The 10,883-nt window shown below is 36.2% G+C and overlaps 2 protein-coding genes across 2 annotated transcripts; one reads left to right on the top strand and one right to left on the bottom strand.

Moving 5' to 3' along the window:
* The first annotated feature begins 605 nt into the window (after positions 1 to 605).
* On the top strand, positions 606 to 2,796 carry LOC107795614 (methanol O-anthraniloyltransferase-like). Its single transcript, XM_016618277.2, has 2 exons — positions 606 to 1,121; positions 1,736 to 2,796. Exons 1-2 carry the CDS (start codon positions 696 to 698, stop codon positions 2,642 to 2,644), a joined length of 1,335 nt encoding a protein of 444 aa, XP_016473763.1. The 5' UTR covers positions 606 to 695; the 3' UTR covers positions 2,645 to 2,796.
* A 773-nt stretch (positions 2,797 to 3,569) lies between these two features.
* LOC107795612 (beta-amylase 8) lies at positions 3,570 to 10,523 on the bottom strand. Its single transcript, XM_016618275.2, has 10 exons — positions 9,996 to 10,523; positions 9,006 to 9,230; positions 7,633 to 7,713; positions 7,204 to 7,407; positions 6,687 to 6,881; positions 6,152 to 6,316; positions 5,311 to 5,571; positions 4,514 to 4,720; positions 4,113 to 4,332; positions 3,570 to 3,760 (listed from the first exon to the last, which is right to left on the bottom strand). The coding sequence occupies exons 1-10, from the start codon at positions 10,404 to 10,406 to the stop codon at positions 3,732 to 3,734; spliced, it is 1,998 nt and encodes a 665-aa protein (XP_016473761.1). The 5' UTR covers positions 10,407 to 10,523; the 3' UTR covers positions 3,570 to 3,731.
* Positions 10,524 to 10,883: the final 360 nt, after the last annotated feature.

The raw sequence follows: 10,883 nt of genomic DNA, 5'->3' as shown, positions 1-10,883 counted from the left end.
GGTGTCCCAAATTAACCTAAATTTTTATAATACTTATGCAAAGTTGAACGACTTTTTGATTATTAAAAATTGTGTAGTGACTTTGGATGATACTTTAACAAAGTTGGGTGACTTGTTGATAATAAATAAGTTTAGTGATTTTAGTGCAATGAAGTAGAGTTGAATGACCATCTATGAGATTACTTCGATATTTTTCTGGCCAATAATCGTCATGTAGGACACAAATGGACATCGACCCTAACTCAATCTCAAAACTAGCTCATGAAATGAGGTTGCCCAAGACCATATAAAGAGACCACGAAACCCTCATCCCACCGATGTGGGACTCAATACTCCCCCTCATGTCCAAGCCTGCTTTGGAGCATGGACAACATAAATGGGGACCCAACATCGGTAACAATAAAGTGGGATGAACCTAACTCTGATACCATAATAAGAATGGACCTCGGACCTAACTAAACCCCGAAATCTAACGCATGAAGTGAGGATTGCCCAAGATCATATAAAAATACTACGAAACCCTCGTCCCACCAATATGGGATCCAACATACTCGTTTCTTGTTGCTAAATGGCACTATAAATCTAACTCAAATGCTTACCAAAAGTACACACTCCTATTAATTAAGATTTATATTTCAAAATCCATACTTATGTGATACTCATTCCTTTATCGAACGACACGTTTGACACACACTATGGCATTTTCAATAACACATCACAAGCCAAAATTAGTAGTTCCAGCAAAAGTAACACCTCGTGAGACAAAACATCTATCTGATATAGATGATCAAGGAAGTACTCATTTCCAAATGCCCACAATAATGTTTTACAAATATAATTCTTCAATGGAAGGGAAAGATCCTGCAAAATTAATCAAAAATGGACTGTCAAAAACCCTAGTATTTTACTATCCATTAGCTGGTAGGATTTTTGAAGGGCCAAATAAGAAGCTTTTGGTAAATTGCAATGGTGAAGGAATCTTGTTTGTTGAAGCTGATGCTAATATAGAGCTTGACAAGTTAGGAAACTCAATTAAACCACCATGTACATACTTGGATTTAGTGATTCACAATGTTCCTGGTTCGGATGGAATCATTGGTTGTCCTCTTTTGTTAATTCAGGTAAACAATCAATAATCTCCTTTATGTTTTTTTTTTCTTTCAAAAATTCCATTATATAGGGGTTGAAATTCGAGACATGTTGAAGAGGTATTTATATGTTATGCCACTTAACGTTGATATACTGATAGTGTAAAAAAATTTACAAGAGATGCAACTTTTTTTATTTTTAGGTTTCTGATCCTACTGTTTATAAACGATTACCTATAGTTATCTTTTAGTTGACCTTATATTCGTGAATCCTTAATAATATCGTAAGGCACAAAGAAGATGAATAAGGAAATAAACTTAAGAGCACACTTAGATCATAGGAAAGCTCCAGTCTTAGCAATACAAGATAACAAAATGGGGTGTTTATAGGTGTTAAGAAATTCTTTTGGTATGGATTCAATACTAGTAAATGGTTTCACAAACATCTGAAGTTAGCCACTTTGAAAAACACAAAAGACAACTAGAATAATCCAAAAGATCATGTATCTATTATCTAACTAAAAAGGCATATAAACCAAGACACTTAAATATTTAACTTTACTATTTCCAACATACCTGATAATATAACAATTCTTTTACACTAGCCGAAGTTAAATTATTAAACTTATATTACCTTTTACATGTAGGTTACCCGTTTTAGCTGTGGCGGATTTGCTGTTGGAATCAGACTTAATCACACTATGATGGATGCCTATGGCTTAAAAAAATTTCTAAATGCATTAAGTGAATTAATTCAAGGAGCTTCTACACCTACAATATTACCTGTATGGGAAAGAGAACTCCTAAATGCAAGATCACTACCATGCATTACATGTACTCACCCTGAGTATGATGAGCAAATTGAATCAAAAAATGCATGGAAATTTTTAGAAGACAAGTTGGTCCAAAAATCATTTTTCTTTGGAAATAAAGAGATGGAAGCCATTAAAAATCAAGTTTTTCCAAACCATAGTGAAAGCACAAAATTCGAGTTATTAGTGGCATTTTTATGGAAATATCGTACAATTGCTCTGGGCCTGCGCCCTGAAGAGATTGTTCGTTTGACATATATTGTTAATGTACGTGGAAAATCACTAAAATTTGAACTACCACGTGGATATTATGGTAATGCATTCGTCGCTCCAGCCATTGTATCAAAAGTAGGATTGTTATGTTCAAGTTCATTATCATATGCAGTTGAATTGGTTAAGAAAGTTAAAGATCATATGAATGAAGAGTACATTAGATCAGTGGCAGATCTTATGGTGATTAAAGGGAGACCAGAGTTGTCAAAATCTTGGAATTTTATTGTCTCAGATAATAGATCTGTTAGATTTGATGAAGTTGATTTTGGATGGGGAAAGCCTATTTTTGGAGGGGTTCCAAAAGCTATATCTTTCATTAGTTTTTGTGTGCCTGTTAAAAATGACAAGGGAGAAAAAGGTATTCTCATTGCTATAAGTTTGCCTCCACTGGCCATGGAAAAATTTCAAGAGGCTGTCTACAACATGACTTTCAAAGATGTGGAAGGTGTCAACATAATTTCAAAGATTTAAGGTTTTTTTCTCCCTTTCCACCTCAATACATGTTTTGAGAGAGACTAAATCAGAATTATGGAGTGTATGTACAATATATCTTGCTTTATGATGTTGAATAGTTTGTACTTTGTAATATTGAAGTGAAATTAATAAAGAGAGTTTATCAACAACAGTCCCACATTGGAAGTGTAATTGTAAAAGTAATTCTAATCATTAAATGAAAGTAATTCTTGTCATTAAATTATAACATAATCTACTGGAAGAGTAACTCTCCTAGTACTTGTTTTTAGTAAGAGGGGAAATTCGCAGCCGCCCTTCGGGTGAGCACTTTGTGGTAAATCGCACTGCAAGCCGCACTAGGCAAGCCCTGTGCGACAGGCTCAACCCGAAAGGCATTGAGGGGGGAATTGATCCCAGGATTGTCATCCGTATGAATGACCGCCCTCCAAACTAACTGGGCAACCCGAAGGGTTACTCTCCTAGTACTTGTCTATCCTTTTTCCTATAGAAAGTACTTGTACTGTACACCATTGTATAAAACTAGGCTGTGTTCCATCCCTTGTGGTTGTCTCCTGAAATTGATTTTTTCCTACGGTATTCGCAATAGAGAAAATTCGGACCTTCCTCGTCAAAATAAAGCTGACTGGTGCTTTGTTTAGGGACGGGAGCCACTCTTCCAGGTCCACGCATGTTGAAGATAGTTGTTATAATAAATTTTAATCGAAACGCCACAAAATGGCTTATTTTCTAAAAAGCATTTTTCCCAAGAATATTTTCCATTAGAGCATAACAAACACACTTCACTTTTGATGTAACATGGTCATTTAAGCCAAGCATGATTCTACCGTTTCAACCGGAAAAAGAAAAAAAGAAGAGAACTACTTGTTCCTCTTCAACTTACAACTAACCATAATAGAAATGGTGACTCGTGATGCGAATAGAATTGTACTTACCAAAGAAAGTGTAATTTTAAAATAAAAAATTAGCTGAATTCCATTTACAGTTACATGAACAGACCAAATAAATTTGGATAGTACAGAGAATGGAAGTCATGAAGTTGATAAAAGATCCTCTTCACTTCAATAAAGATTCTATATATACCAACTTAAGATTCCACATTGTTGATGATTTCTCCTGAAAATAGAAACAAGAATGCATAGAAGTTAGTCAGAGTTATAGGGATCTACTACATCTCAAAGAACTCGAACATTATGCAGATGAACGTATTTGGTGAGATTGATCACTCTTTCCTTTAAGCTACCCACAATGGCATGTAACCAAGAGGTTTAACCTCTTTTCTGGTCAAGTATGGTTAAGAAATGTAAGTGAATATATTATTCCGGTTTACACATCAAAACTTTGTGTTCGTTACTTCTGAAAATCAAAACGACGAAGTTCATATTCTTCAGAACTACTTGAATTAGATGTAGTATATTTGGCAGACCAAAAAGATAAGGTAATAATATTGACAATCAGAAAACTATACCATGCATGGATTTGATAAAGTAGTCCAGTTCTGAGATGCATATTGCACTCTGAACCAAAGGCAATGGTTGTTGAAATGCCAAAAAGGTGAAAAGGTGATGATCAGGATCATTTCTAGGCTTTGCAGTCTCAACCAGCTTCATTAATCCTTCTCTATCATAGCATGGAAATGCGTTCTGACCAGCAACAGGAAGCGCCTTATCCCATGCTGAATTCAGTATCTGCAGAAATGGAAAGGCGTTCAAGAGGTAGGAAAAGAAAAAACAAACTCGTGCTATCGGAAAGATATATGTCCCAAGGTTTGCACGGGTGCATGTGGAGGTCGAAATGACTTTCATCTTCGAATTGAATTCTTTTATTGCCCTTAAGAGAGTACTCAAATGGATGTTAGAAGTCAATAACCTGCCAACTCAAACCATCTGGATCTGCCAACGGATCATCAGTTTCTGGAACCTGAAATCCTGAGCAGATAAACTTTACTGTCACGGAGTGCTTTTTGAGAACTTCAAACACTGGAGAATAGCCGTCCTGGTTCGTGGGGTTGTAATATCCAGCTGTGACCTCTGCCGCATGGCTGCTCGTTCTGTACCACCAATAAATTGCTGGAATCTGCAGAAAAGGAAACACTCATTTACCAGGAAAAGATACACTTGTATGAATTCAAGTTCTTCATTCAACATATTGTAAATGTTTTATACAAAATTTACTACTTTGTGTCATTTACCTAAGATACTAGTGTCAATGTGCACCAGCTAAGCTCAATTTCACTTATCAGAAGAAACTCAAAAAGGATTATTAATTCCGCTTCATGAGTGCAAAACAAAATTATATTTGACCAAAAACTTTCAAATTTTTGAACTAAATTTTTTTTGCAACTTTTAGTACTCCTGGGCAGCTTTCAAATCTCTAACTTCTTTTATTAAAAAACATAATATTATCTGAAGTAGAGATCGCATTTCAAAAACTGGTCAAATAATTCTGGCCTTTGCCCAGACACCATGCATAACGGGAGCGCTTAGTGCACCGCGCTGACCTTTTAAAGACTATTGATTTGGGATGAAAAGAGCATAAACAAATACCATTTGAATAATTGAAAATGTATGTATGCCATTTGTGACAAAGAACAAAAGCCCAAATATAGGAAATAAGCAGAACGAGGTCAAAAAAGTATGATGAGCTGAACTAGCCCATATACGTACCTTCACAACAATCTGCACTCCCTCAAAAGCAAGAGTTGCCAGGGAGAGAACATTATCAGCATGATCTATTAAGACCTGCCTATACCAATGGAGGAAAAATCGCCCATAGTAGCTATCATAATCACCTCGTTCACAGAAGAATCCAGTTTCATGTGGCTTGGAATTGTAATAACCAGCGTTATCAGGTCCCTTCGCCCAGAAAGAGTGTCCCCTTGATGTTGCAGCTTTTCGCAGATTCTGCAGAGAATATTTATCGTAGCACTGAAACAGTAAAAGAATAGAAGCCAATTAGAGGATCTATCAGACTGCATAATGGAATTTCACTAAGAAAGCAAGAAGCATTAGTGTATTGATCACGGAGATAATGGGAGAATTAAGGCTGTCCAGGACACAGAATTCTGTGGCATGTCTCACAGGTTCAACCATTGCAGAGATATTAAATTAGAAGCTGAAATAAATTAACCAAATCAAACAAAAAAATCCTTTATTGAACAAACTGATAAATCTAGTTATAAGAGTTCCCACTAATCTTCTAAAGGGTTTTAAATGCATATTCAGGATGTAAATATAGTAGTTATCCAGTTCAAAAGAAAAGCTATTAATCTGTTTTAAGAAACTTTATAAGTTTGACAATTTAACTACATTAAAATGATTGACTTGGGTTAACGAAGAACCAATCAGTGTCAGACTCAGACTCCAGCATTTTCAGGCACACCAGGTTTATCAAACAGACCCAGGGAACAAGATCCGATCTTTTTCTAGAGTTATAGTCAGTGAAGACTAAGCAATATGACCAAATCACTTAACAACTTATACATCACAACCTTCCTATAACAAGTACCTGAAACTCACCAATACCAGGATACCTCCACCCCATCCTTTCAGAAAAAGAAGGGTACTTTAGCTCCCCAGACGCTCCAAGTCCAATTTCAACGGCAGAAATTAGACCATCAGCGAACAAGTCATCAAATTCAGTTCGGAAGCTTCTCATCATGTCAAAGTAAACCTGCAAAATTGGATTTTAAACTAGTGATCGAAAAACCAAGGTTTAGTCACAATGTAGAAGATTGCTGTACTTTTTTCTTTTTAGTTTTTGCTTTAATTTCGTCTCATCTTCAACGGAGTCAATCATGTGGAGAAAACACTCTTTATGTAGGAAATGATATATCAATCAGACAGCTATTACGAAAGCCACATTATCTTTCACTTCTAAAACTAGTCTTGTGGAAAGTTCCTTGGAAAATACAAATTATTCATTATTCAGTTGACAATAGGATTTACATGATTGGGTAACATCTACTAGAGAGATATTCCCTTCCCAAGAATCAGGGAATGTTAGCTTTTCTCTCTTGAAAAAATAAAGGAAAACTTAATACCTCGATGGCAGTTCTACCTCTTAATACTCGTTCTTTGTCAATGCCCCAGGATAGGCATTCAGTGTTCCTTCTGCCTTGACGATCAGTAAAGAATATATCCTGATTGTCTTTTCCTATCTCCAGAACCCACTGAGGAAGGGATATGAACATGCCACTGGTATCACTTCCTCCATTTTCATGAAATGCCATAACAACCTTTGTGGATTAAAAAACAAAACTCCATAAAATACTCTATTATTGGAAAATCCATAAATATGTGTAGATAAGCTAGAGCTCCAGAAATGTCTTGATGTGAACATAAAATGCGAACATTTACCAATTCCCCTCAAGGAATGGAGCAAATGACATTCCAGAGTGTAGATGTAATGATGCATCTTAAGAATGGATGGTTTGGAACACACAGCAATGAAAAGAGCAGGAAACACCAGGGTTCCCACAAAAAGATGACTCGTTTAAAACTTGTTAGGGGTACCGAGGCATCAATATGAGTATAATATGTGTATGAGTGTTCTTATACCTGCAATTTCAATTTGAAATGTTGGATTATGTTGAACAATTCCCTGTAGCCAGACCACTCGTATTTCTGAGGTACCCAGCTTTCAACGATGCCCCACCAGCAATTTACCACAACTCCATCGATTTTTAAAGACTTAAGCTGCTGCAGCTCCTGTTTAACACTATCAGGATCCATCAACTGGCAGAAATTGTTGATTAGACCACTCTGCCAAAAACAAAGCCATGACTTAGATGGATAATTAGAAAGTCGAATATGTGAACACATGATGCTGCATAGTGGCAACTAGATGATAAATAATCAGTTTGTGCTTTCTTTCGAATGTTGAACATGGAAAGGCATTAACAAATGAGAGAAGTAATCTTGAAACTTGGCGCGTCCACCTTATACATGTATGAAGAATAAAAATATTTTAAGGAGAAAGCTGCTTACAGAGAGCATAACAAAAACAGGGACGTATTGAGTTCCTGATAAACCAATTCCATGCTCCCCAGAGTGAAGTTCTTGCATGAGCTGCAACAAGTAACTTGTTAGTTTTCCTTTTCCATTAATCATCCAATGGGAGAACTAATGTAGCCCAACCTCAAATAAAAACTAGCTTACAAACTATACAAGCAACCATGCCGAATCAAGAACAGCTGAGTCTGTCATTTGCTACTATTTGGAGAACTAATGTAGCCCGACCATTAATTAAAAATAGCTTACAAACTGTACGAGCAACTATGTTGAATTAAGAATGGTTAAGTCTGCTCTTCGGTACTAAGATAAACTCATAGTACTAGGATCTTCGAAGCTTGAAGAGTTGATCATAAAATAAACTTCCAACATCACTGTGAGATTTTGAAAGAAGAAAGTCAGCATTAACATCTTCCCATGTAGGAGAAAAGATAAACCACTCTCTCAATGGTCCGAAGTGGAAGAAGCAATTAGTACATCAAATATGCCATCTCACATTGACGCAGCTTAAATAGCATGAACAAAAGATGCAGAGACACAAAAACTTTTGAGAATTAGGGGACATGACAACAACCAGGACAAGAAATTTATAACTTTATACCAATGCGGATCGAGGATTTAATCTTTTATGGTAACTTTTTAGGTTTTTAGCATTGAACCCATTATATTTTAAAGTTATGCATTCATATATACTATCTTTTGTAATTTTAGTGGATTTTTACACATTTATTTATAATGGATTTTTACACATTTATTTATACTCCGCATCGGAAGTATTGGGCTCAGATGAACCTGGTACCTTGAAGCTGCATCGACCCCTGACATTATTTATATCTTTAATCTACCCAAAAAATGTAAAACAAAGCACGAGGTACAGATGACCTACTCGATCAATTTCACGGGTTCTTGCATGATGTTTAAGTAGTTCAATATCACTCAGAGAGAGAGAGAGAGAGAGAGAGAGAGAGAGAGAGAGAGAGAGAGAGAGAGAGAGAGAGAGAGAGAGAGAGAGAGAGAGAGAGATTAAAAAGCGACTAAAATAGTCCAAAATGCAAAAAAGAAGATAAACCTAATATTAAATAACTCAAATTTAGTAGCAGAGTCTCCTTTTCCCCTTCTGAGTTGGAACTTATCAAATAAGGGGATGGAGGATGCTGTATCTTCAATCTTCCTAAGTTCTCATATATGCCAAAACAACCAATTAGTTTTTTCTTAAGAGTGGCATACGGCACTCTAATGAAAATGGTTAGGACGGTGTAATACATCAAGATAAGTAATAAACCCCAAAGCAACATTGAAGATTATCCTTAACATACAGTATCCTCAGCTTACAAGAACTTGGAATTTACCTGGCCTGCCTCTAAGCATTCTGTAGAATTCATTGTACTGTTACTTGTAAATTTATCAGCCTTCGTGTCACTTTCTGTGACTACAATAGAATCAAAAGATGCTGGCGATAAACTCTCATTGATCCTTGGCACTGATGGCTGACAGTCCATGGATGCTCTGGTTGAACAATTTCTCAAAGAACTACCAGAAACCGGACTCTCAACAGACATCACCTCATAAGGCCCCTGTGCAATTTATTCAGAACTAACGAAAATTAACACATCATATTTGTCGACAAGTTTAAACAGAATATCAAGAAGATATCGCATCCCAATGAGAATAGATGCTATCTTTGCAGCAACAGATGCAGTGCAAGCAAAGTATGAATATCAATTTTTAGTCAATACTATTGCACAATTTTCCCCCTTTAAAAAAAAAGATGTTATAATCCAAAAACAAATATCAAAAAGGTAGTGTCTGGGTCAGGTTGTGTGCACCTCGATTATTCCCCCAAGTACTGCTACCTCCAAAAACATAGGTATCGGGTAATTCTATCTGCCAAGGCTCACGAAGAAATAACCTAATGTGTTTTTTATTCTGCTGGAATTTGAACCCTCATCCCCAGTGGTTTTCAAACATTTTAATGACTGCTAAGCTACACTTCCCGGGTCAACGTGATTCTCTATCTCATTGAAAAGGTAAAACGGCATTGTTTAATGGCTTAAGTGGAATACCCTCTATACTATGAAATGAATAGAGGTACATAAACACTAAATATTATCAAACGTAAAAAATTAAGTCTCAAACTTTGGCAAAAACATTAGTTAAGATTTCAATCTTCATAGCAAAATCACGCTGGTAAGTGTGTAAGATAATAGACCTTGCACGTAACTCAACACAAAAGCTGAGCTCGAGAATAGTTTAACAACAAACAATTCAGATAATTTAACACAATTTAGATAATTTTATAAAAGAACATTGACATTCAGTAAATAAATGAGAGCACTCACCAAACAGGAAGCAGCATTATTATTAGGAGGAGGAGGAGGAGATTGTCTATAAGTGGTACCATCAGGTTCAACGGTCCAACCGGCTTGACGAGCAAGTGCAGCGAGTACATCATTCATATCAGCACGAACCGGAAGTGGGAAATTCCCGTACTGACGGAGTCCGGCGAGCATTCGGCTCGTAATTGCTCGACGGTGACGTTCGCGTAGCTTCGTTCGCTCTTTCTCCTTTTCTCTCTCTTTTCTGCTCTTGTTTGTAGCTCCGGCGGCGGTGTTTGTGGCGGCGAAGCCCCGAGGACGGCGAGGTTGGGGTTGAGGAGGGGGATTCGGGTTTGGATCTTCATTCGGGTTGGGGAATTGGGGATCCGGATGTTGGGAATTAGGAATGGAGTGGTGGGGATTGAGATTGTTCATTGTTGCATGTCTTCTTCAATGTGCTCTGTGCTTCAAGTTTTCACACACACACACAGTTCTCTAATGGCTTGGATTTTCTGATTACATAACTAAATATTTTTGTTTTCAGTTTCCCTTTTTCATACTGCTAGTCTTAAGTCTTAACTTAAGATAAATTTTTCGTGTTAACGAAAACAAATTTTTAAAAATAACATAAATATTGTTCAAAAGATGTATTTGCGTAATAACATAAAAATTAATAATTCAAATTCCAAAATGATACTAATCATATAAGGGAGTTAGATCTACTATATCGGTCCTTCCTTCAATTTATTTTCTTACTTACTTCATTGTACAAAAAATTCATAAGAGTAGCGTTGATTGATATGTAAAATATTCATTCAACTTTATCTGAGCATTGCATGTATATTTCGTATTATTTATTACAAGATTTGTGACCAAAAATTAAAAATTCTTTACCCACATTTTACTCATTTT

This window comes from Nicotiana tabacum, chromosome 15, assembly GCF_000715075.1.
Source record: "Nicotiana tabacum cultivar K326 chromosome 15, ASM71507v2, whole genome shotgun sequence".
In the NCBI taxonomy this organism is placed as follows: domain Eukaryota; kingdom Viridiplantae; phylum Streptophyta; class Magnoliopsida; order Solanales; family Solanaceae; genus Nicotiana; species Nicotiana tabacum.
Note: the sequence above shows the minus strand (reverse complement) of the source record. Positions and strands in the feature narration are given on the sequence as shown.

Bases quoted from the DNA above. Each gene is read 5' to 3' on its own strand.
- LOC107795612 (XM_016618275.2), bottom strand. From the start codon at position 10,406: ATGAACAATCTCAATCCCCACCACTCCATTCCTAATTCCCAACATCCG. The intron at 5,572-6,151 runs GTACTTGTTATA...TTACTGTTTCAG, and splicing joins CTGGTATTGGTGAGTTTCAG to TGCTACGATAAATATTCTCT. The intron at 3,761-4,112 runs GTATAGTTTTCT...TTCTATTTTCAG, and splicing joins CTTTATCAAATCCATGCATG to GAGAAATCATCAACAATGTG.
- LOC107795614 (XM_016618277.2), top strand. From the start codon at position 696: ATGGCATTTTCAATAACACATCACAAGCCAAAATTAGTAGTTCCAGCA. The intron at 1,122-1,735 runs GTAAACAATCAA...TTTTACATGTAG, and splicing joins GTCCTCTTTTGTTAATTCAG to GTTACCCGTTTTAGCTGTGG.